The sequence below is a fragment of the Rhinolophus sinicus genome, chromosome 2 (genome assembly GCF_057876585.1).
Source record: "Rhinolophus sinicus isolate RSI-liver-muscle chromosome 2, RSI-T2T, whole genome shotgun sequence".
Lineage (NCBI taxonomy): Eukaryota > Metazoa > Chordata > Mammalia > Chiroptera > Rhinolophidae > Rhinolophus > Rhinolophus sinicus.
The window spans coordinates 172155283-172180375 of NC_142502.1; the positions used below are offsets into that span (position 1 = coordinate 172155283).

At 42.0% G+C, this 25093-nt stretch overlaps 1 protein-coding gene across 1 annotated transcript in view; it reads right to left on the minus strand.

The window, feature by feature from the left end:
* Positions 1 to 25093, minus strand: part of BABAM2 (BRISC and BRCA1 A complex member 2) — a 367671-nt gene that overhangs the window by 28308 nt on the left and 314270 nt on the right. The window contains exon 11 of the mRNA XM_019735370.3: positions 1148 to 1301. Coding sequence (XP_019590929.1) covers positions 1148 to 1301 — 154 coding nt within the window. The remainder of the gene's footprint in view (positions 1 to 1147; positions 1302 to 25093) is intronic.

Genomic DNA, 25093 nt, shown 5'->3' on the forward strand with positions numbered 1-25093 from the left:
CTCTTGCTGGGCTCTAGATTCCATGACGACATGGACAACTTCTAATTTGCTTGCCATTGTGTCCCCAGCATGATGCACCCTGCCTGGAACACGGCAGACGCTCAGTAAATACTGGATGAGTGAATGAAGAGGGTGCTCAACAGACAGTCTTGATTCTCTGGAGCTTGATCCCCTTCAGCTGGGATCACACGTGTGAGCACATGGCTGTTCAGAGTAATAAAGTAAGAACCGCCTGCCACACTAACTATGATTTATTTTTGGAAACTATGGTTTTGATCCACTGTTGCTTCAGTCTAGGAGGCCATGGTTCGTGAACACTGGTGTTCCATGTACTGAAGTCTTACCTATAAAAAACACTCAGCATATCTCTACATTTACCTCTTCCATATGACTGGTGAAAGCTTTCCACAGCGAGGCTCTGTAACTCTAAACTTCAAACTCTAGCTAACTTCAACATCTATCAAATTCCCAACCTACTTCCATTGGGATTTTAATAGTTCTAAGCTATTTATGTAGCCATTCATTTAATCAATCAAGGACGATGCAGGCCCTACTTTAGGCACTGACTGCAGAGATACAATGAGGTATACAATTCATCTGTTCCTTCAAAGAGATTACAATTCCATGTGAAAAACTAGGTACCGGGTCCATGTATTGACTACTGAGCAAAAAATCGATTTGTTTACTGCCAGCGGAAATTTTCCATTAAAAAAAAAAAAAACAATGAAAGTAGCTGTCAACATTTTCATCATCAACACCATTTGTCCAGAACTCTAATTCCTATATAGTACTTCTCTAATCTAAATAGAGGTAGATTTCTTATAAATCCTGTGATCCATTGAAAAAACAAACAACGCAGTCTACCTGATGAGGCTAGATAAGGGTTTGGCAACATTTTTCTGTAAAGGGCCAAATAACAAATCTTTTTGGGTTTGTAGGCCATATGCTGTCTGTTGTAATGATTCTGCCACTATAACATGAAAACAACCACAGAAAATAAGAAATGGGTGTGGCTGTGTTTTAATAAATATTTATTTATAAAAACAGGCACGGGGCAGGATTTAGCTTGTGGGCAATAGTTTGCTAATCCCTGAACTAGATCAACAAAATGTTCTTACCTGTAGAAAATAACAATGGATTCACTTACTTTGCTCTTTTGGCCATTTCATTTCCATCCCATCTGGGGCTGTATGGATAATTTTTTTGGGCCTGGGAATAAAGTTGTCCACTGTTGGTAAAGTGATAGACAGACTGAAATGTGAGAGTCGGCTGGTCTCGAGGAAAAAACAGGGGCAGGTCAACTGCAAACACAGAAGAAAGGAAAAGAAAGTTAGGGTTTAAATGCATCTTAATACAATTTTGGGGGGCTAAATCTGAATGTTGGGTACACGACTCTATTTAAACCACAAATACTGGTTGAGACTTAGTTCAAAGGAGTGGAGAGAGGGACCAAGAAATACAAGGTGCCTTCCCTGCCTTCCCGGAGTTACAATACGGGTGGAGATGCAAATCACATGCAGATGAAAACTTAACCAAGATGAGGCATGAGGTGCAGGTGCTGAAGGAACGCTAGGAGACGGTTACAGACGCTGGCCGCCCTCAGCCATCTGAACTTCTCCTGTGGCACTTACCTTGTCCCGTATTCCATAGTGGGGTTAGCGGGATACCTGTTTTAAGGCTCTATCATAGTATGAACTCTTCAAAGGTTGGGAAGTCTTCCTCACCTACAATTTGATTCAGGAAGTGGGATAAAGGCTATCCTTCAAGAATGAATTTGGAAACGGGATTATCAAGAGGGCAGGTGATAATCTTTCTATTTTATAGGACATGGCAACTGGACCACCAGAAAAAAATTAAGTTGCCGCTTTACTTACAATCCAGCAGTGAATTTTGGTGCTGAGCAGCTTCAGGTTTTTCTGTAGTTACCACATATACCTCCTAAGTCAGTGGGAGCTCTGTGAGAGAAAGCACCAGGCACAGACTGGAGCTCCACATGTGTCTACTGTGACAGTACAGCCCGATTCTAGTCTTTGCTATGAGCCAATATTAGGTGCTTTAGCTGTTCATTTGGGGGTTCTTTAACTCCATTTTTGAAAAGAAAATCACACTTATTTTAGTTGAGGCAAACCATCATTAAAAACACAGATTGTTTCAGTAGCACATTCCTCAAGGTAGATAATGTATATTTGGGTGAATGTTATCCACTTCTAGGACAAAGAACAGGCATAGTAATTTACCAAAAATAATAACAAGAAAAATGTGTATAGAGTTTTCTAGCTTTACAGAGTACTTCTTTGTAGATAAAGTACACACTTTATCTAAGTTGATACGTGTAACTCCGTGAGGCAGGCATTCTTTTTACCACCTGCATTTAACAGATGAACAAACTTGAGACTCCAAACAAGAGGTTTATTAATGTGCTCATGCCATAGCGAGGCAGGGGCAGGACTCAGACTTATTAGTGCCCTGATTTAAACCCTAAACGCCTCTCCTGGGCCACGTTGCCTGCTGCTCTTAAGGATACGGGTATAACCTGCTCGCCACACTCACTATGTCATGATTTCAATTCACTCAGTTCAAGTGTCTACTGTGAAGGACGGACAAGGTTCATCTTTTTGGTGACATGAGGCAAATACATGAAACAAAATGTGTACTAGATAGTTACGCATACATCTATCACCACGGCAGTTTAGGGGGGCATTGGACTTGGACTAGGTTCTCTTAGCATCCAAGGTGATTTCTTGAAGGAAAAAAGTTAGATTTGTAGTAAACTGAAAAAAAAAAAAAAAATTGTCCCGTTGGTAGTGCCTGTTAAACCTCGGAGTGAGTGTCTCTGACTCAGTGCTGCAGGGGGTTTCTACATGTGAATCATACCACAACCAAAGAAAAGTGGCAAGATTTTGAATGTCCACTCTTTAGTCAGATTTTCCGCCTCAGTGCAGTCTCAATGTCTATTTGTGCCAAAGCAGAGATTTAGTAACATAAAGGAACAATACAAAGTATAAAAAACAGACTAATTCAACTAAATAATAATCTGATTCAGAAGACCCTTTTGAATCCCTCCAAATTACAAAGCATGATCTGTAACATTTTCAGTCATTTGGAATAAATACTGCTTTCTAAAATAAATTTATATCTTTTCTGATTACTAATTTTATTTTTTTCTGACTAATTTTAGGAAAAATGCCTATTTACATGTACTTAAATTATGTTTACATTATGTGTAAATTTCCAAATACAAAACAAGATTCAGATTAACCCTGAAAACAATCACCAACAGCCCTGGTGAAAAGTATGTAACATGAAAGCTTCCCTTCAAAAATGATAGACCTCAATGGCAATAATTTACAAATTTAACACAAACACGGTCACCTATCAGTATCAAAGTAACACAGATAATACCACAGGTTTCATGAGTCTCACGCTACCAGCTTTTTGGGGCTTTGGAATGCATTATATTTTTTGTTCCTGTTATTTTGTTTTGTTGAAAATGAGTTGCTAGTATTTTGATATGCTGAAAAATTATTTTCCCACCTAGTTCTGAATCATCCACTCTGTCCCCATTAAATACCCAAGCATTGTTCAATGCCCAAGTGCATTGTTCTGATTTGAAAAAAAAATGCCAGCCAGCTATACGCTGGATGTACCACGATCCCCCAAAAGTACTGATTACAAGTTTATACTCCACGGAGATTTTTCTAACAAAGGTATAGTTGAAGCCAATATTAAAATTTGAACACAGTGGCTGCATTATTAGGGGAGCAGGAATGGTTACAGAGTACTTCAGAGATAAAATCAGAAATCCATATATGAGAAAAAAATTAGAAAAAATAAATATTTGGCTCAATTTAACTAAGTTGTATCCTGTCTGTATCAATCAACAGTCAATGAAAGAATGGCTTCTTTAAAAATGTTCTATTCATAAGGAGTTAATAATGAAAACACTTAGGACAAATACTTTACATTCTTTTTGTAATAATGACTTGAATGGTACAAATTAGTCAGGACTAAAGAAAAATAAATCCTGTTTTCCTTATCCCCAATGTTTCTGTCACTTAACGTTGGCCTGTAGGCTATAACTCATGGTTTCTGGCATACTAAAATAACGACGTTAGGCCTTCAAACAGCTAACTTGCTCTGAAGGAACTTCCGGGTCCACAGCAGCTTGCGCTCCTAGTTTCAGCTCTGTCAAAATTAAACATTTTAACCATTTGCTTCCTTAGAACCCAAACCACCCACTGGCTCAGGTTTGAATCCTGGAGTAGAATCATTCCATTTGGTCTAGTTACTCACTGTCGGTATTATTTTGACAACTGCTTTCTATTTCCTGTATACAAAGACTGAATTTTGGTCAGCTCTCTATCCACAGAAGGGATGGTCCTCACTTGTTCCGTATAATCTCAATAACCATTTTTGAAGCATTACTTTCTTCAAGAACTTGTTGAGACAAGTCACACCCAAGCACTTCTAAGTCTGCACAGCCTGGGCAGTTCCCAGGACTCCTTCACAGGGCTCTGCCGCCTGGCAGAGGGCGGGCATAATTAAACTCTGCACCACCCTGCCTCGTGCTGGACCGAGGCTGCAGACAGTCCCACTAACTGTGGTCCCCGAGCTCGTGATGCTGTCCAGGCCACCACCTGCCATGCTGCTTGGCGAGGGAGCTGAATGCTGCTTCTCCAAACCAGGCTGGGGTTCCGATGAATGGATGCAATCTTACCTTCTCCAGCAAACAAGCTTAACTGCCCCCAAATGCTTCTCCTTTCACCACGAGAAGACTTCACTAAAGTCGTATTGAAGTTCACAAGGTCCTAGAAACTCCTCACTTGTCCAAAACCTCAACGATGGAAAAGTGACCCTCAACAGCCAACAGACATGCGACACTAGGTATCTGATCCACAGGACAGCTGTCAGATACTCACTAGGAAGTTTCAGACATAGTTCTAACAAGGTTGATTCTACGATTTTTCCAGAAATCTAATTACGGCAAGATGAGGACAGGTATATTAATAGCAAGTAGTGATAACTCGCAGTCTGACACAAAGAAGGAGAGAGAATAAAAAATAAGAGCAGACGTAGGAAATAAAAAAGCACCCCTCTGGGGCCATCCAGGGTAGGAAGAGAAGCTCAATCACCCATCAAGTTATGGCCAACAGTAAGGGATGCGCATCCCCAATCCTGGTAACGGTGGCAGACCCTGGTGACTGCCCACCCAACAGCCATTCTCCATCCTTTTTTATGGGCAGAGCCCCTTCCTACTCCAGAGTCTGAAAGTGCTGGAAATCCACTCTGAGACTTCCGCAGAACCACGGCTGGGAAATGTGATTCAGTCCTGCCGGTGGGACCCAAGGGGAAGTCGGCTAGGGTCTTCTGAGAGATATTTTCCTCTCTGATTAAAGACACGTGTACGAGGGAGCCCCCATTCCATTCTTGCCTTAGATCTTATCATGTGAGATCCTGAGGCTTGGAGCTGTGCACCCATCTTGTGACCACGAGGGGAAAGTCAGCCAGACAGCACTGAGCTGCTGAATTCATCAGCCGGGAACTGCCCAGCTCTGGGGTTCTTGTTATGTGAGATGATTACAAGTCCTCACTATTTAAACCTCTTTTAATCAGGTCTTCTCAGACTTGCAATCAAAGGCAACTGAGGAAATGTTATTTCTTGCAGCTTCTGTTCAAGAAGGCAGGATAATTGTACAATCTATTTCAGAAATATTTCCACCGAGCATGGTTAAAAACATTCAAGGCACATAAATAGGAAAGTTTTAGTTGTCTGGAAAATTCAGTTATGTGGGACAGTTCAATCTTTGGAAATGCCAAACAAATGAGGGGTTAACCATAATTGCTTCCCAGGGAGTCACATCATCAAATATTTTCATCATTATTCACAAGTCAGCCATTATTTCATTTCTCCAATCCTTGAAACTATATATTCCTGTGCTTTCCCCTCCTGTGCTCTTGGGTCAGTAGGGAAGCTACTCATGGATTCACTTTGTGGTGGTCATGGTTATGTTCCCATTTCCAGGCCTCTCTAGTTCCTCGAAACCTCATTAGGAGATAGTTTTAACCCCATGCCGACTTGCTGTAAACTCCCCTCCAACAGTGATTCCATCTGAGGTGGAGTCTTCCTAAGGGCAGTCTGTACACAGCTCATTCCCAGGTCACCCCCACGGTGCACGCACACCAGTTAGGGAAGTCTGTCATCCACTTACTAACCACCCCAACTAACTAACTACACATTAAACCTTTGAGACACATGGGTTCTAACCACTAGAAAGTTAAACACCACATATCCAGAATACTTGCCTACAAGAAATAGAAATGTAAAGTTTTCCAGTTCAGATGAATCCCTATTCAAGGCACCAAAAGTCTTTTACCGTCAGTGCCTTTCATTTAACTGACAGGGGAAACTAGATACTAACCAGATCTTGTTAAACTGGTATCAAATTTTCACTATCTTTTGTGTGATTTGATCAGGCAAACAGGTTATCGTTGGGGTTTTAGTAACATCAAACTAAAGCCTGAAATGTCTTGAATTTTGCTGTCAATTCTTTAAATCCTAACATAGGAGGAGACAGCATGGTATGGAGGGAAAAGGCACAGCCTCTGGAGTCCGATAAAAATGGGTTCAAATCCTAGCCCCCCATCTAGTAGTGGTGAGACCATAGGCAATACACTTCATCTCCTTGAATCTTGATTTTCTCACCTGCAAAATGAGGATAAGAATTCTTCCCTTGTAGTGTTGTTGATAGGACCGAACAAAAACTGAACAGATACTAAATAAAGATGCATTCCCTTCCTCTACTCCCCCTTCTCCTTAGTTTTTATTTTTCAAACGTGGCTTTATACACTGTTCCATATATGTGAAATTTCTGAAAACTAGAGCATAAACCTTCATGTTGCTTAAATTTTAACTATTTTGATGGAAATCTTTCTAAACTTTGTATACACCTTCACATTCCAGTAAATATACTGAAAATAATTTAGTCTTTTCTTGATGATGGAGAACACATGGAAAAATCATTACAAGTTACAGCCTCAAGTGGTAAGGAAGACTTGGCTTGCTCGGTTACAAATGTCTCCTAAGAGCCACACTCCCAAACCGTCTACTGTTAAGGGCTGATGTACCTTTAGTGTGGTATGTTGAGGTCCCCGGGGCTATTGGGTGTGACATGTTGTTGGCCCCCTGCCGACAAACATTCTCTGCTTTGTTTTCTTTTTCTACCCAGCTCCTTTTTCCTTTGCCACTTCTCACCAAAGCCACCTCTGTCTCTCTTTCTTGCCTCTTCTCTTCTCTTTTGTCTACTTCACCCCACGTATGTCTCAGCTTCTGAAAAGTCAGGTACGGCTGACTATCCACCCCTAGACCAGAACCTGGCATGTGAACTGATGTAGTGTGATCTCTGGTTTGTTTTCCTCAGGCACCCTTCAGTGACTGTCTCCGCCTCCTTTTGTTGTTGTTTCTTTCCAGATTAACTCGTACAGCTGTCCCTGGCAGTTGAAGTTACAGGAAATCTGGCCTCTGCTTATATTTTGTTTAGCAATTGCTTTTGAGGTACTTTATGGATACAAATTAATCATCGCAACACCCAGTGAGCCATTCACGTAAAATTGCAAGAAGACCCTCACAGTGAAAGGGATGCTATTGAGTGACCCAGTGAAGAGCCGGGTTCTCTCTCTCTCCCCACATAAACGAACCCAGACTGAACGAGCTAGGCTTCTCCTCCCCGGAGATCAGAGCTTCTCGCCTGGAAGTGAACATCAGCATCAACACCGAATTAACACTGCGAGCACTGGGGACCCCGCCTCAGACCTCTGCTTTCTGACCAGCACCTTAGGGGACTCTGATACACCTGCCCAGGTAGGAACCACTGCAAAGACTGTGAGCGCCTAAGGCTCGGGGCCATGTACTGTAATAGCTATCTTAGTATGCCTCGTCCTCAGCACAGTACATGGCACAGGAGAGATACTCAATAAATGCTCGTTGAACTAAAGAAAAGGAGCATTTAGGGGAAATGTGAACTAGAACCTCAGCGAGATTCCACCTCATACCCATGAGATTGACAAAATATTTAAAACCCAGTAATACTCAAGTGTTGTCAAGGCTGTAGAACAGGGAATTCTCATTCACTGGTGAGAACGCAAATCTCTACAACCTTTTGTACACTGAAAAGAAAGACTGCATATTTCATAACTCAGCAATCTCACTCCTAAAATACTGCTACCTGTGCAGAAGATCGGTAGAAGCAGGTGTGCTAGTAGCATTGCTTGTGGTAACAAAATAGGAAACATCTTCAATGTCTGTCGACAGGAGACTGGATAAATGCATAGTAGGATATTCTTCAATGCAACACCTTCGAGCAGTTCAAATAAATGAGCTAACTCTACATGTTCCAACACAGATGAATCTCAAGAACATAATGTTCAGTGGAAAAAGCAAGTTACAGATGACAGTGCTCAACATATACTTACAAAGTGCAAAAACATGCATACATTAGTGCAGACTGTTTATAAATGTCTATGAAAGTCAAAGTATAAACAGGTGCACGGGAATGAGAAACACCAAGATAAGAACAGTAGTTACCCTTGGGGGATGGGAGTGCATCAGGGAGAGACATTCATGGGGCTTCAACCAAATTGATAATGCGCGGTACCTTAAAAAAATATGTTAAAATTTGACTAAGGTGGATACATGGGTATTTCTTTTTGGATTCTTTATATACTTATATAAGCTTTAAATATTTATAATTAAAAAAAACAAGGACACTGATATTCACAGTAGCTGAAAACAAGCCACATGACCCATTTATATAAAGTTCAAAATCAGAAAAAAAATAACGATACATTATCTATGGATATATAGTAGGTGTAAAGCTATTAAGAAAAAAGTGAAAGGATTAAGAGGTACAAACTGACAGTTATAAAAAGTCATTGGGATATAAAGTACAACATAGGGAATAATATAGTTAGTAATATTGTAATAATTATGTACGGTGTCATACAGGTACTAGACTTATTGGGGTGATCACTTCATAAGTTATATAAATATCTAATCACTATGTTGCACACCTGAAACTAATATAATGTTGTATGTCAACTGTAATTGAAAAATAAAAAATAAAAAAAGGAAAATCAAGAGTATGGCTAACAAAGTCAAGGGTAGTGGTTATTTCTGGGAGGGACACACATGGGGCTTCTACGATACTGGCACTATGCCCCATTAGGAAGTCGGTGGAGTTTTATTAGTCTTTAAAGTCCACAGGTATGTTTTATATAATCTTTGTCTGTCTCTGTCTGTCTCTCTGTCTGTCTGTCTATCTATCTATCTAATCTATCCATCCACCCAGATATATGAGTGTGTATATATTACTTTTAAAAAATGGGAGCATTTATAAAACTAAGAGGATCAGGAAAGCTGAATGGTCTTCAGGAAAAAAAATACCAAAGATGCAAAGAAAAATGAAAAACAGAGAAGAAAAAGATATGTAGAAACTGGACTATAGCTTATAGAGGTACCTAAGAAGAGATACATTCTCTCATGAGAATACTGTCAGTTTGGCAAAATCTGCTAGTCAGATGGGTCCCTCCTGTCTGTCACTTTTTTCTCCCAAGTTTACTAACTAGAAGAGAGAGTGCTGAGAAGAGTGAGCGTGTCCACACCCTTGAGTTCATGGGCTGGAAAAGGAGACCTGGAAAAGGTAAATGAGTGATTACAGTTCAGCACGTGAAGGCGATGGATGAAGCATGAACCTGATGTCCATGCAAAAGTGGGGAACCCTGCCTCAGGAGAAAGCTTTGCAGAAGCGATGGACTTGGCTCCGGAAGGTTAAAAGTTGAATCAGAGTGGGAGTTTGGGGAATATTCAGTAACGAGGGAAGAAATCAATAAAGCTTCAATACTGTGTAGACATAGCAATTTTCCACTTTTTATTTGTCTCTTTTGGTATCATATAAAATTCAGAAAAACTACAATCCGCCCTATTTTACTAATCTCATTTTCTTTCCCATCGTTCCCCTCACCTTTGCACACATGGAGAGCAAGGAATGATGCAAAGATGAAGGAAGCCAATTGGCCTTGGGAAGCTCATGGTCACTGCTCTGCCTACCCGGAGGGCCCTCCTTTCTTTTCTGGGTTCATCTTGGTTTCCTCTCATCAGCACTCAGTTTGTTGGAAATGCCTCTGTCCTAGAGCTCTGCATGTTTCCAACCTGTATCCCAAACAAGGCTCCCTTCGGGCTGGTCCTCAGCAGGATAAAAGCAGATACTAATGGCTGAGGCCAAGGGGTCCTCAGTATGGGAAATTTTCCTCGCCCTAGTGCTTCTCAAACTGCTTCCCGTGGTTCATTCATTCCCTCATCCACGTTCAGTGAGCATATTCCACATTCAGGCGCCATGCTAGCCCTGAGACTCCCACTTTCTGGAAACGGATGGTGCGCTGCACTTCCTGCCCTACGGTGCCACCTTGCTTGTTTCTGTGTCCTCTGGGGATGCTTTCCATTTGGATCCTGACATCTCCTCAGTCCCGGCTCCTTGGCCAGTCCCTGCAACCTGCTCTTGTTTCTGTGACACAGTCCAAGTCCCCCCTCCTTCCAGGAAGCCTCTCTCACCTGCTCTGTCACTCCGTGATTTCTCCATCGTCCATGTCCACATTTCCAGTCTTAGCTGGACTGTTAGCAATTAATGGCATCTGCCGTTGTTTTATATTCTCCACATGTGTAACACTGGGTTACATATCCAGGGGTCTATAACCTGTTTCCCCGAAACTAAGACCTAGCCGGACAATCAGCTCTCATGCGTCTTTTGGTGCAAAAATTAATGTAAGACTGGGTATTATATTATATTATATTATATTATATTATATTATACCTGGTCTTATATTATAGTAAAATAAGACCGGGTCTTATATTAATTTTTACGCCAAAAGATGCATTAGGGCTTATGTTCAGGGGTTGTCATACTGAAAAATCATGCTAGGACTTATTTTCCAGTTAGGTCTTATTTTCGGGGAAACACTGTATCTAATGATTGACTGGCATAGGTCATAAAAGTGAGGAAATGTTGACTGCATTAGACATGTAAAAAAGGAAACATGTTTTTAGGAGATGCAGAAAAAAATCTCGCAAAAGAGAACACCATAAATAGCATTTAATATTGTTTTAACGTCTATCTTTAAAAGAATTTTGTCACAATAAATAAACTCCTGGCCTGGGGGGATTAAAAAAGAAATCTGGCTGAATTAAGGAAGAATTTGATTAAAAGAATCCTTAAATAAATTAAAATATATTCAAATGCAAAATCCTTGGCACTTAAAAACTGGGCAAAGTCTTTAAAGAGTCATAAGCTTTTAATTTAAAAATTCATGGACAACGTACCAAATGTAGATGATTAGAAGAAAAGGACAAATTTAAAATCGTTAAAGTAGAGGGACTGACACAGGTCACTTTAAATTCCAGCCTTGAAAAATTAGAACATCCTGTCAGCTACAAATTTGCAAATATACTGACTCCTCCAAAGTAAAAGATGACTAATGTAGATTTATGAATAAAAAAATAATTCTGTAACTAATCTAGTTTTTGTTGTTGTTGTTTTAAAGGACCTAGTTATGAGCTTTACATTCTAGAGAAAACAGCAACAAACATCCAATATGACCAATATTCGTGGAGCATTACTTGAGCCGGCTCTAGGGAGGCCAAGCTGACCAAAGCCAGGTCCTCCCCCCGACAGAACCAGCACGCACTTGACCTTCACTGTTCTTGGGAAGGGAGATGATGCTGAGGGTTGTCACAGATGTAGTAACCACCACGGGGGATGGGGTGGAAAGAATTTGTCTCAGGGCTTCTAGAAGGCTTATTAGGTGAGCAGGGCCTTGAAAGACAACAGGATTTTGACAAGCAGTTGCGTCGGGAGGATTATGGCTGGGAAGGGAGGAAGGTGGGTGAGTGAATTCCAGACAGAGGTAATATTATAGTATCGAGCAGGGTGATCAGGGTCGCGGGAATAGAGGCCAAGAGGACAGAACACAGGTGCCGAGAGGCTCTGGATAAAGATGCAAACTGTGCGGAGAGGTGAACACAAAGCAAAGGAGTATGGGCAGTTTTCTATGAGCAATGTTGCCCTTGAACATTTTTAGGGGAAACATCCCACACCATTCACTCCAGCGGGTCAGACATTTTCCGATAATTTAAACACCCCCAGCATAGTATAAATCCTCCAGAATGGAGACTGTTTGGGCAAGTGTGACACACATATCAAACATAAATTATTATGTATTATTAGAAGAGAGCAGCCATTCACTTCTCAGCATGGGAACTGATTCTTCTTTAAAAAACATCCCTTAAGACTTAACGTGTGCATCCCTTATAGCCAAGAAAGGCTACGCGGAAAGCGGTACGATGGGCTGGTAGCAGTTTATAGGAATCCTCCACTTTCTCTCAAACAACTCTGACTGCCTAGCTAGACAATCCATACAGTAGGGCCTGAGAGTTGGGATTGCGCGCTAAGCTTGGAAACCATGCCCCCCAAGAGTGATTACGTGTTTCCCCATAAGACAGGGCTGGAAGGTCTGGTCGCCAATGTCATTTCCCTACGCAGAAACCTTCATTATCTTATTTTTATTTGCGTGCATCCTTTCCAAGCATTCTTGATTCCATATTTATACTGTGTTGGGGCATTAAAATGATAGGAAACTGACCCACTAGATTAGATGGTAAGGGACATTTTCCCTAGAAATGTTTAAAGATAAGCCACGCCACTCTTTGGTTTGCTTCAGGTTCACTTCTGTCAGGTGAGATGGACAGGAAATAGCTAATTCAGGTGAACGTTTAAAGTGAAGAAGGAGGTGGCTACCTCGGTTCCAGCTGGTAGCTGTATAACTTGAGCAGATTAACTGACTTCTCTGAGCCTCTTTTGTCCATAAACTGGAAACACTCTAACCTCCGGGTTGAACATAAAGCATGAGTACAGGGTCTGGCACATAGAAAGTGCTTGATAAATAACGGAAAGCAAAAGCAGGATGGTATAGTGGAAAGAATACGATCTTTGGAATTTGACAGATCTGAGCTTGATTCCTACTCTGCCAGTTACTACCTGGGTGACCTCAGGCAATTTACTAAACTCTCTGAGTCTAGGTTTTTCTCATCTTTAAAATGGGATAACATCTGCCTTGCAAGGCTTTTGAGTGGTTTTCATGACAACATGAATATATGTAGACTACATGGTACATAGCAGATATCCATAAGGCTATCTATTATTATTATTATTCAGTTTTCTCTTAGAAGCAATTAAACAAACCAACCCGAGGCTATATCATTTCTTTTTCTAACCTGACTTCCAGTTGAGAAAATACAGCCCACAGGTTAAAAGTAGCCATGCTCTTTCATTAAAGCTTCCAACTTAGTTTTGCCCATCTTTTTATTTGAGGCAAATTCGGGAGTGCTTAGGAACTCTTCACTTTTAATTCTACAATCTTCTTCCTTCAAATTAAAAATAAAAAATCACAGCTCTGGAGAATCTAAGGTCTCTAAATGAGACTTTGCAGCCAAAGTTGACCACAGACTAGAAGACATTTGAACAGAAACCTGATGAAAACTTGATTAGACAATTTTCTTTTGTGCTTGGATAATGTAATGCTCTCTGCATTTTCATAGGTATTTCCTTTAAGGTAGAGGCTTAAAAAAAAAAAAAAAAGGTAGAGGCTTTTTTTGGGGGGTGGGGCTAAACTACTTATTTGTGAGTGATTTTGTTCTTTGAAAAATGACCAGAAATATAATTCATCTTTGTATATTTAAAGATTACCTATTTGTGGCTTATACAGGGTTTTGGTTTTGGGGAGCTCCTTCGTCAGTATTTCTTCTATAATGGGGGATATAGCAGGGAATGGAAATTAATTCATGTTCTTCTTTGATAGCAATTCCCTTTAGAAATTTTATTTGAGATGAAGGTATGAATGCTGTCTAAAATGATGTTTTTGTAACTGCCATATTCTCATACCTAACTACTTCAAATTAAAGAGAATACACTGCGTAAACATAAGGCGATCATGTTGAGGCAAGCCCCTGCCTTAAATGAGTTGCTTGACTTGTACGTCTTAGACCAATGGAGTAAGATCATTTTCAAGCAAAGGTATTGGATCTGTATTATCCTAAGAAAAGCACATTCACACCCAATAACTGAGGATGTATTCTTGGAAGCTCCAAAATTTTTGTTTTGTTTTGTTTTTGATAGAAATCTTTCTAAAGCAGACTTCACATTTACTTCTAAATGACTCAAAGTCAAAATTATGCATATTAACTCTTCGAGTGGGCCATGCAGTCCTGCCATCAGCGAGGCAGGTCAGCCCCTTACTGTCCAGCATCTGCAGTCTCTTCACCGCCAGCTGCCAGCCCAGGTGATGAGCTTAGGACACCTGTATTCCACTGTCCTCTTTGGGCAGCGCAGCTGCTCGGGCACTAGTGCGCCAGGCTTATTAGAAGGTAAGAGAGTCAGGCCTGCAGGCCTCTGTGTGAGTAAAACACAGACTCTGTGACCCTTTAATCAACTCCCTTCCTTTTGGCTGTTTTGACAGGTATGCTGCAGAGCTGAGCTGTGCACAGATGAGACATTTCCTTTAAAAACCTCCATGTCTTGTCACAACAGAGGTCACTGAGGAGCCTGTGGCACAAACTGGTGAACTGCTTGGGCAGCTGCTCAGAGAGCCCCAGGGTCTGGACCCCATGTCCAGTGAGCTACACTGTACCAGGCCCCTTAGTACCCACTCAGTCTCCATGCAGAAGCAAAGTAACTGCAGCTACCATAGCTACTTTTACAATATGACTCTGGGTCCTACAATAACCCAAATTTGAAAAATCTCTAATTACAGACAACAGTGAAGCATGGTGGTTTTTTGTTTTGTTTTTCATTCTAATAAATAATGTTTTTAAATACCAAGAAAAAGGAAGGAAATCAACATTTATCGAATACCTACAATGTGCAGGGTGCTTCCTGCCACATGATTCTGTCTTGCCCCTTTTTATTAGGGAACAAGCCTTCCATGGGATAAGCCTGAGAGCTTACGTGCAGCCATGAAAAAGAGAGGGGGCAGGATTAGCCCTGGCCCACCTGGGGCCAGAGCCCATGTTCTTTCTACCACAAATGCGACAAATTAGATTTACTGCTTGTTTCTGACATTCTGGAAGGAGTTTCTACCCAGGGGCATTTTAGCTCGTCTGCCATCTCAGCCAGGGGTTGCTACTGGCAAGCGAGTTCCTTGGCCGTTGATCAAAAGTACACAAAAGTCTGAGACTTACATGCGCAGTCGTCACCAAACGGGAGGCAGAATATGATGTGTTTGTCTTTCAGACCGTGTGAGTTACACTCAAGGGTACCATGATCCCAGACTTGCAGGAATTTTTATTTTTGATGTTTCAATTTCCTTGTTTCCTTGATTTGGAAAGTATTTTATGGTCACATCTATGGGGTCTTAATGGCATTCGACACTGTTGCTCCTCTCTGCTGCTCTCCCACGGTTTCCATACACTGTATCGACCTGCTGCTTCCTTTCCTTTTGAAATGTCTCCTGTCTTCTTTTCGCCATCTGCTGCACAGCCCCTCTCCCAAAGCTCAGTTGAGGGACTTATTAACCCTGAAGGGCTGGTCCACAGCTTTCCTCCTTTAGCAAGTCCCATCTATCAATACCCTCTGATGACTTCAAAATCGCCATATCCTCCCTGACTACTCACCTGGCTTCAGTCTGGCTTCCAGAGGCCTGGTGAATGTCATCCGTTTTATGGCTTAAGTCTGGCTTCACATATATTGGCTCATCTGTAATTTTCAAGGGGGGTATATTACCCCATTTACAGATAAGAACACTGAAACTCAGGAACAAAGAGTAGCTTGTTTAGAATTACAGTTACATATACCGTTTCCCTGAAAATAAGACCCAGCCAGACAATCAGTTCTAATGCGTCTTTTGGAGCAAAAATTAATATAAGATCTGGTCTTATGTTAGATAAGACCCAGCCTTATATTATAGTAAAATAAGACCGGGTCTTATGTTAATTTTTGCTCCAAAAGATGCATTAGAGCTGATTGTCCGGTTGGGTCTTATTTTCAGGGAAACACGATATGACAGAGCTGGACCTTGAATTCAAGTCTTCAGATTTTGAACTTTGTGGTTCTGATGCCATCAGCATGTTCTGCTATGGTCTGGGAACAAATCATACCGCACGTCTGAAATAAAAGCCATAGCTTGCTCCCCATGCAGCCACACACAGAGTGGGGCCGATATTCTGCCAAGCTCAAAAACTTGTCACCTTGGACTCTTCGTTCTGCTGTTTCCAGCTCTGCAAAAGCTCAATGTTGACAGCACGTCCTGGAGAGGACTGTTCACAAGGCACGGTTCTACTGGGAGGGAACTGGAGGGGCTGGGGGCTGCACTTACTTCTTCTCGGATAAACACAAGTGGGAATGTGTATTTTTAAACACAACAACCTACTTTACACAGCTGACTACACTTCCGGTTAAACCAAACAACAACTGCAGCAGGCCTCCCATTTGAGGACAGCGCCAAGTACGGATCAATCCACACCTGAAGTAATTCAGTCATCTTGCTCTGCCCCTGGGAATTGTTTTTCTGTCCTGCACGATGACACCAGCCTAATTACTTACCTTCATTCTACTCCTTGTTCTAGCCCATAGGGACCAACCCAGGTCCCCAGGATAAAAATGTAATTCTTAGATGGTGGTGCAGGCAGCTCAGAGGAGGCCCGCCGGACTTTTTCGTCTAAAGAAGGTGCGGTACAGCCCATCACGCTCTGGTTAAAAGACTGAGCTTTGAATGCAAAAGTCGAAGTTCATATACAAAGAGCGTTTAAGGACAGATGAAAAGAATCAGATTAGGAATAAAAAAAAAAAAAAAAAGAAGGAAGTTCCAAAGGGCTTTAAAGTACCTTCCACCTGGTCACACCTCAGCAGAGCCTCATGTGGACTCAACACTTAACCCCCTCATTCAACCTGCCTGCTGCTCTTACAATGCAACAGCTATTCTCACTGCCCCACCTTCTACATGACCTGCCAATACTCTCTGATGAAAATCTCTTTGTTTCTGTCAGCTAAATAGTTCACTATAGGTATATTATTAATTGGTTCCATGGAAAAACAGGTTTGATTCTTTAAATGTTCAACTTGCTAAGTCATCACTCAGCCTTAGCTCCAGAAAAACTAAAGTGAAGTGTGCAAAGGAGTGTGTGAGCGGGCACCAATATGGCTCTGAAGCAGAAGTGTGGGAACTCAACTAGAGAAACACTTTACCAAGCAGTGCCACATTTTACACACACACACACACACACACACACACACACACACCTCTATCTAAATATACAAGTTTATGTGTATATGTATTTGGTGTAAGGAGCAGGGCAGTTTAAAACTTGTACAAAAAGAGAAGAGAGAGCTGATTGGAAACTCACAGAAGGCGACCATGAACATTCCTGACCATGGGACTCTTTTTAAAAAATTTTTTACAAGAGTTTATTTGAACCAAAGAGACAACACGCCTGGAAGCAAGATCTAAATGTTCCCCCGACCACGGGACTCTTGGTCAGTGAGAGTAGGGGCACCTGTTAGCGTAGGACAGCGTATCTTACAGGGTTTTACCTGTTTAGAATCGGCCATGATTTGGCATGAGAGTGGGGACAAATACGTTACTATAAGCCAAAGGAGAAAAGCATATGTGAGTTTGTACATTCATCTATCAAGGCCTTGCGCTGCTCTATGTGCACTGACTCCCTGTGCTAAGGTGAGGGATTATGAGATGAAGCGAAAATGAGCTCTGCCCTAAAGGGCTGATCACTGGGGAAGGTCAGCAAACAAAACAATACAGTGTGAGAAGTCCTCGTGGAGGAGGGTGCATTACATGGACTGGGGTTCAGAGGAAGACAGCCTGACGAGCTACCATGCAGCATTTCTAGAATCTGTCCTTGCCTCTCCCTCCGTACTCCCACTGTTTCAGCACCCTACATTATCTTGCCTAGACCAGTTACCCCCAAATGGTTTTCCAACCCCTGGGCTTTTTTCCCACTTAAATTCCTCCACTCTGCCATCAGACTTATAACATTACTGAGATAACGTCACATCCCTGTTTAAAATCCTTCCAAGGCTTTCCAGAAGTAATAGGATATACTTTAAACTCCTTATATAACTGGGCACATTTCTTTCCCATCTCATCTCCTATTGCCCCCTTAACTCATGTACTCTAAAAATGCCATTTTATGAAACATTCCCAATCTTCGAACGTACTACATCAGTCCATGAGCACACTGTTCTGTCTGGGACATCCCTTCCTGGTTATCTACACAGTAATTTCTATTTGCACTTAAACACCCAGCTCTAGGCCATCTCTGTAAAACCCCACAGAAGGGGCTTAACACACCTTTATTACAGCAGTTTCCACACAGTAGTTGTATTCATGTGTTTGCTTATCTGCCTCCTCCACCTGACCGCAAACTCCTTCGAGCACCTACCCATCCATTTCTGTGGCCACAGGCCTCACACAGGGCTCAGTCCACAGCAGACACTCAAATGCCAGCTGAGCTGACTTGAGTGTACACAGGCTTTTCTCTCTGACCACAGGACCACGTGTTTACCTTCTGCATGCCCTGACCTTCTTAGTAATAATGCTGCAGGAACAGCAGATGAGGAACGAAACACTGACGGAGGTAAATGCCCGTTAACAGAAGTGGTTAAAGTGACTGTCAATGAGCAGGCGTGGGGCAGAGTACTTTCGCTTTCCGTCTTTCTTTCTAGAATATTTGTTTTTGTAACCATGTTCGTGTTTCTTTGATAAAATAATAAATATAAAATTATTTGTTAGTTATAAATAATCTGTTTATATGTCCACAAAGTGCAAAGGACCATTTTCTGTATATTTGAAAGGACAGGTCATGTTCTGAGGGCTTAACTCTGAACAGGCTGCGTAATTGGCGTGGCCATGACGATGGGTGATCCTACTGTGTGGCTGCACCCCGGGGGTCACTGGACGCCCAGAGCCACGTGCCCGAGGACAAGCCAGCAGCCTGCAGAGAGACAACACGTCTGCCCGACAAGTTTGCTTAGGTCTAGACACTGTTCTTACCAATGTGTGTAGATTACAAACATTTTTTAAACATAAAGTATCTTAGAAACATATTTTATTTCTTCTAATCCATGACATGGGCAGAGTGTGGAGGGGAGTAGCCTTTGAAAGCTCTTTCTGCCAGCTTATGAAAACTAGAATTTTAATATGTTAGGCTGAAGGCTGGAGTCTCTCTCTCTCTCTCTCTCTCTCTCTCTCTCTCTCTCTCTCTCTCTCTCTGTCACATGCACGCACGCACACACGCATGCATTTCATTAAAGGAAGAGGGCCTGAGCGTTGGATATCTTAGTGCAGAAACTGTGAGGCTGAGATTTCTACTGAGGACAGCTAGGCACTAAGGTCAGAGACCCAAACCTGAGGAAGGTGGAGCTATAATAGACAGCAGCAGAATGAACGGGCATAGTAGCCAGCATGGATCACAAACAGATTCCTTCAAAGGCCAGAGGTGAAGCTCAATCTATCCTTGCTAAAAACATCTGATGGCTGCATGGTACAAAGGCGTATTTTGCTTTGGTACGTAATTTCCTCAGTACGTAACTACAAAAGTGCATCAGAATTGAATTCTAGTGCTATTTCTAAATGGGAGCTGAGTCACAGGTACCTCGATGCTGTGTCTGCAATCTAAAGTGGGTGACTCACATCTGTAAAATTCTGAGAGAAAGTACCAACCGACCCGTTGCTTAGTCATCTTTTGCATGGATGCTGGGTTCATGAGCTCTGTAAACTATAATGAGCGATCTAGCTTTTTACCATCTCTTTATTCTTTTCTAAACAGTACAAATTACATCTCTAAAAATAACTTCATCTATGCAAGTGAGTCACTTCGACCTGACAAGCTCCCACAAGTTACCCAGCTAAATTGTAATATTTACTTGTGAAGGTACAAATCTTACTGGCATATTAGCCCCATTTCTTTTTCCTTTGAGATCAAAATTTGGTACGCTTGGGGAAAGGAGAGGGGTTTCATCAAATATTTTAATGAAAATATTGTTTACTCCTAACCTTTGACGTGGGGCAGGAGTTTAGCGTGGGGACGGGGGAAAAAGTTCTCTGAAAGCTATGTCTAAAAGCTTATTAAGACTAGAATTTTAATATTTCAGGTTAAAGATTAAGCAAGGACTGTACTTTTCTTTGGTGAGGGCTACTTACTGGCTGTTGAAAGAGAAATATCAGTAATCTTATTTACTTTAAAACCCTGAACTGTGAAGTTATGACACTTTTGACAAAGACCCAGCCAGGCTAATAAATGCGTATGTATTAAACATTAATCTTTACTCTCCCAGTAGTTGATTCCCTCACCACGCCCTGGATTCTCTAGCCCCACAACTAGGCTTTGGCACTCCACCTGTTTGCTAGGTAGCTTGTCCAACCCTGAGGCTGGCCTGCTGATCTTGACCCTGCCTTTCTGGGCCTGGCGTTGCCAACTCTCAGCAGCCTCACCCCAGGCCCGTCCCAGTTAGGCAATGGGTACAATGAATTCAACCGGAGGCAGGGAGGTCATCTGCAAGGAGCTTACACCTCCATAAATTTATACCTCCGTAAATTAGGCAGCAATGTTGAAATATCAAAGCACTGTTAATCTACACTCTGGCTAAAGCCCGAGAAGATTAAAAGGGTTTCTCATCAATGTTTGGTCAGGAATGGAATTACCAATTCTTTGGGGCCTAGAAAGTTTCCACTGCTGTTCAGGCTTCTCCTTTAAGAGATCAGACCACTTGGCCTCAATTGCATGGCCACGTGAACCATCTCTCCCAGGGCATGGGGATGCTTTAGATTAGACAGATGAAATCACTGGTCCATTTGAAAATTTCCCAGGAAACGGCCTGCAAAGCCCACTGCCTGGCTCCAACCAGAGCAGAGGCTGCGTCCTCTGCATCCCTCCTGACTCCTGTCCACTTGACTTGTTCCAAGGAAGCGTGCTGTCCTTCGCCCTGGTGGGTGGCCGCCCCCGGCCATGGAGCCTGCTGCAGCCTGGGTCTGGTGGCGTCTGCCGGGTCTTTACTAACTGAGCCATAGTCCTGAGTCCCAGTTGTGGCCCATGTAATTCCTACGTCCCGCCCCACTTGTGGGCTCCGCCACCCTCTGGCTCCTCCGGGACACAGTGTCCCTGTGTCTCCCTTTCATTCCTACAAATCTGATGTTACTGAACCTCTCTATACCCCTCTTTTCTCATCTGCAACATGGAGAGAATAGCGACCTTCCCCTCAGGATTGTGACGGTGAAAAGACACATGCAATTGAAAGTGCTTTACAGACTTCTTCAGTCCCACAGAACTCTGGAAGTCCCTGTCCCACTGTGGGCCTTCTTGGTTTCAGACTTTCCTGCTAGACAATGAGTAACTTGAAGGCAGGCACCGGTCATATGGTCTTGTACTTCTGACATGCAAGAGGCCCAGTACTATTTGTTTCCTCTCTGTGGTGTTCACTGAGTGAACCAAACTGAATAAACCTCGGTACAATTTTCAGCTTTGCGCTACACCCCTACAACCCTCTGGAACAAAGGTCACCGTCCATCAAACCACAACTTCATTTGACTGCTCTGACACACACTGAGTCTGCCTCCTGAGGTGAGCCACGCTGGCCTTCCCCTTAGCTTTGACTGTGCCTAAGCAATAGGTTGCCCCTTTGTAAGTATTACATGGGGTTCATCCTCCATTCCATTTCTCTCTCCAGAGCTACAAGTTTTAAAAGATTTTGCCGTAATGACCGTTTTCCAAGGAGGTAGCCACATTACTAAACCACTTAGCAAAATGTCCTCCAGGTTCATTCAAGCTGACACTATTCTAAACCAAGCAAAAACTTGGCATTTCATTTAGTTTGTACAACTTTCTCATGGGTGTTTGATTTTTATTAGGTTTTTTGAATTACTGCTCTGAAACAGTTCAATCATGGACCTCCACTGCTGCTGCTGTGAACAGTAAACTGGTCTAAATACTGGAAAGAATCTCTGGTCCACTGCTTAGCATACTGTACCTCACCTTCACAGTAGAATCTTAAAACCTCTTGGATGTTTTTCCAGAGGAATTCTCCCAATTCTCTACCAGCTAACATAACTCTTCCTTCTTAGAATGCATTTGTATCCTTCGTGTCTGTCCTCTTTCTCTCCCCATACATGCCAACCGAAAGTTAATACCCTTAACAGGAGGAACCACCTCTAAAATCTACCATGTGCTTAGAACTAGATGAGTGATTAGCATACATGTTATAAGCTAAGGGTAATTACCAAGCTCGGGCACACATTTATGAAACCTGAAAACCCACTTTAAACCTGCCATTTTCAAATGGATAGGCAGTATTCCCATATTACATCATATAGTTAACCTGCATGGGTGGCTCTTTTCCTTTTTACTAATAACGGCTTCATAAGGGATAGATTTGGGGTGATAAGTGCTTTCTGTATTTATCTAAAATCCATTCCAATACCACGGATTGTCTCAGTTTCTATGTATCAATGGAATACTTGCTGTAAAGGACACATTTACCATACTGCCAGAGGTGATCTACAGATTCAGTGCAATTCCTAGCAAAATTCCAAGGGCCTTCCATACAGACATTAAAAAAAAAAATCCAAAAATTCATACGGAACCACAAAAGATGCTGAATAGCCAAAGCAACCCTGAGCATGAAGAACAAAGCTGGAGGTATCACATTTCCTGATTTCAAATACGTCACAAAGCTACAGGAATCTAATCAGTGCAGTGCTGGCACAAGAACAGACATATAGATGATGAAACAGAAAACAGAGCCCAGAAATAAATCTATACATTTATGGCCAACTGATCGTTGACAAGGTTACCAAGGACATGCGATGGGATGAGGACTGTTTCTCCAACAAATGCTGCTACGAAAACTGGGTATCCAAGTACAAAAGAATAAAACTGGACCCCTACTTGACACCATATTCAAAATTCAACTCAAAATGGGTTAAAGACTTGAATGTAAGTCCTGAAACTATTAAGCTACTAGAAGAAAACAGGAAAAAAGCTTCTTGACAATGGTCTAGGCAATAACTTTTTTGGATATGACACCAAAAACACAGGTAACAAAGGCAAAAATAGGCAAGCGTGACTGTATCAAACTAAAAAGCGACTACATAGCAAAGGAAGCAATCAACAGAGTGAAAAGACAACTTAGGAAATGGGAGAAAATATTTGCAAATCATGTTATCTGATAAGGGGTTACATATCCAAAATATGTAAGGGACTCACATAACTCAGTAGTCCAAAACCAAATAATCCAATTAAAAACCAGCCAAGGACCTAAATAAACATTTCTCCAAAGAAGATATACAAATGGCCAACAGGTACGTGAAAAGAAGTTCAACATCATTAATCACAAGGGAAATGCAAATCGAATCTACAGTGAGATATGACCTCATACCAGTTAGGATGACTGTCATCAAAAGACAACATATAACAAGTGCTGGCAAGGATGTGGAGAAAAGGGAACCCTTGGGCACTCACTGTTAGTGGGAATGGAAACTGGCACAGCTACTATGGAAAACAGTATGAAGTTTTCTCAAAAATATTAAAAACATATCTAGCAATCCGACTGCTAGATATATATCAGAAGGAAATGAAATCAGCATCTTGAAGAGATAGCTGCACTTCCATACTCATTGTAGCACTATTCACAATAGCCAAGATATGGAAACAATCTAAATGTCTATCAATGGATGGATGAATCAAGGAAATGTGACACACACACACACACGAATATTATTCAGCCATTAAATAGAAGGAAATCCTGCCATTTCCTACAAAATGAATGAAAATGGAGGACATTTTGCTAAATGAAATAAGCAAGACATAGAAAGACAAACACTGCGTGATCTCACTAATATGTGGAACCTAAAACAGTCAAATTCATAGAGGCAGAGAGGAGAACGGTGGTTACCAGGGGCTGGGGGAAACAGGAAGACATTAAGTCAAAGGGCACAAAGTTTCAGTTATGCCAGATTAGTAAATTCTGGAAATCTAACGTGCAGCATGGCACCTACAGTCAACAATACTGCACTGTACACCTGAATTTGTTAAGAGGGTAGATCCTAAGTGTTCTCAACACACATACCACACACACATGCACACACACACACATGGGTGCGCACACACGCACACAATGGTAACTATGTGAGGCGACGGAAATGTTCATTAGCTCGACTGTCATCATTTCAGTGCATACGTATTATCAAAACATCATGTTGTAGCCCTAAAATATATAGACTTTTTGTCAATTATAGCTCAATAAAGCTGGAAAAACAGGCGCATGGATATTTAACAGACTTGTTTCCCTCACAATGTGCTGACAGATTGATCTCTCAAAATTTTTTTCTTTGAAAAAGGAAACCAGGAACTATCTGAAGACTGTGACTGAGTCACGTCACTGCAGTTGGAAGCCCATCTCCATGAGGGCCCGTGTCATGAGCAGAAGAGGTCAAGTTGGTTCACTGCCTGGGCGGGCAAGACCTTGAAGGAATAACTTCCCTGATGCTGCCGGAAGTGGGCCCGGTGGCAGGTGGTGGCTCTGATCCAGCTCGAGGCCCAACCAAATCAAACACACCCAACCCCCTTGCATTTACAAAAACCTCCTCTATTTGGATGCTGGGTGAAGACTCGAAGAGCCTGGATCTGTGTTCTTCTGAAGAATTCCACACATTGGAAGCAGCTGCGCCTTTTTTCTCAAATCCTGGCAGACAAGTTAAAAATGCCAGAGATCTGGCTGTGTGTTCATGGACCGTCATCTTCTAAGCCGAGAAAACCAAGTAAGATGCTGTCCATCCTTTTTTGTGTCCAAAGTTCTGGAACATAATCTGTGTATGTCAATTTGGTGTTCATGCAACCCCTGCATAACTGACTCCTGAATCCCAAGGAAACAGGGCAAGACCATATCACTATAAGAATCAAGAAGTAACAGCATTACCTCGTTGTGTAAGATAAAACAAGGCAGGGCAGGAAGGGCTCAGAATTTGAATTTGCACGTTTGGGACCTGA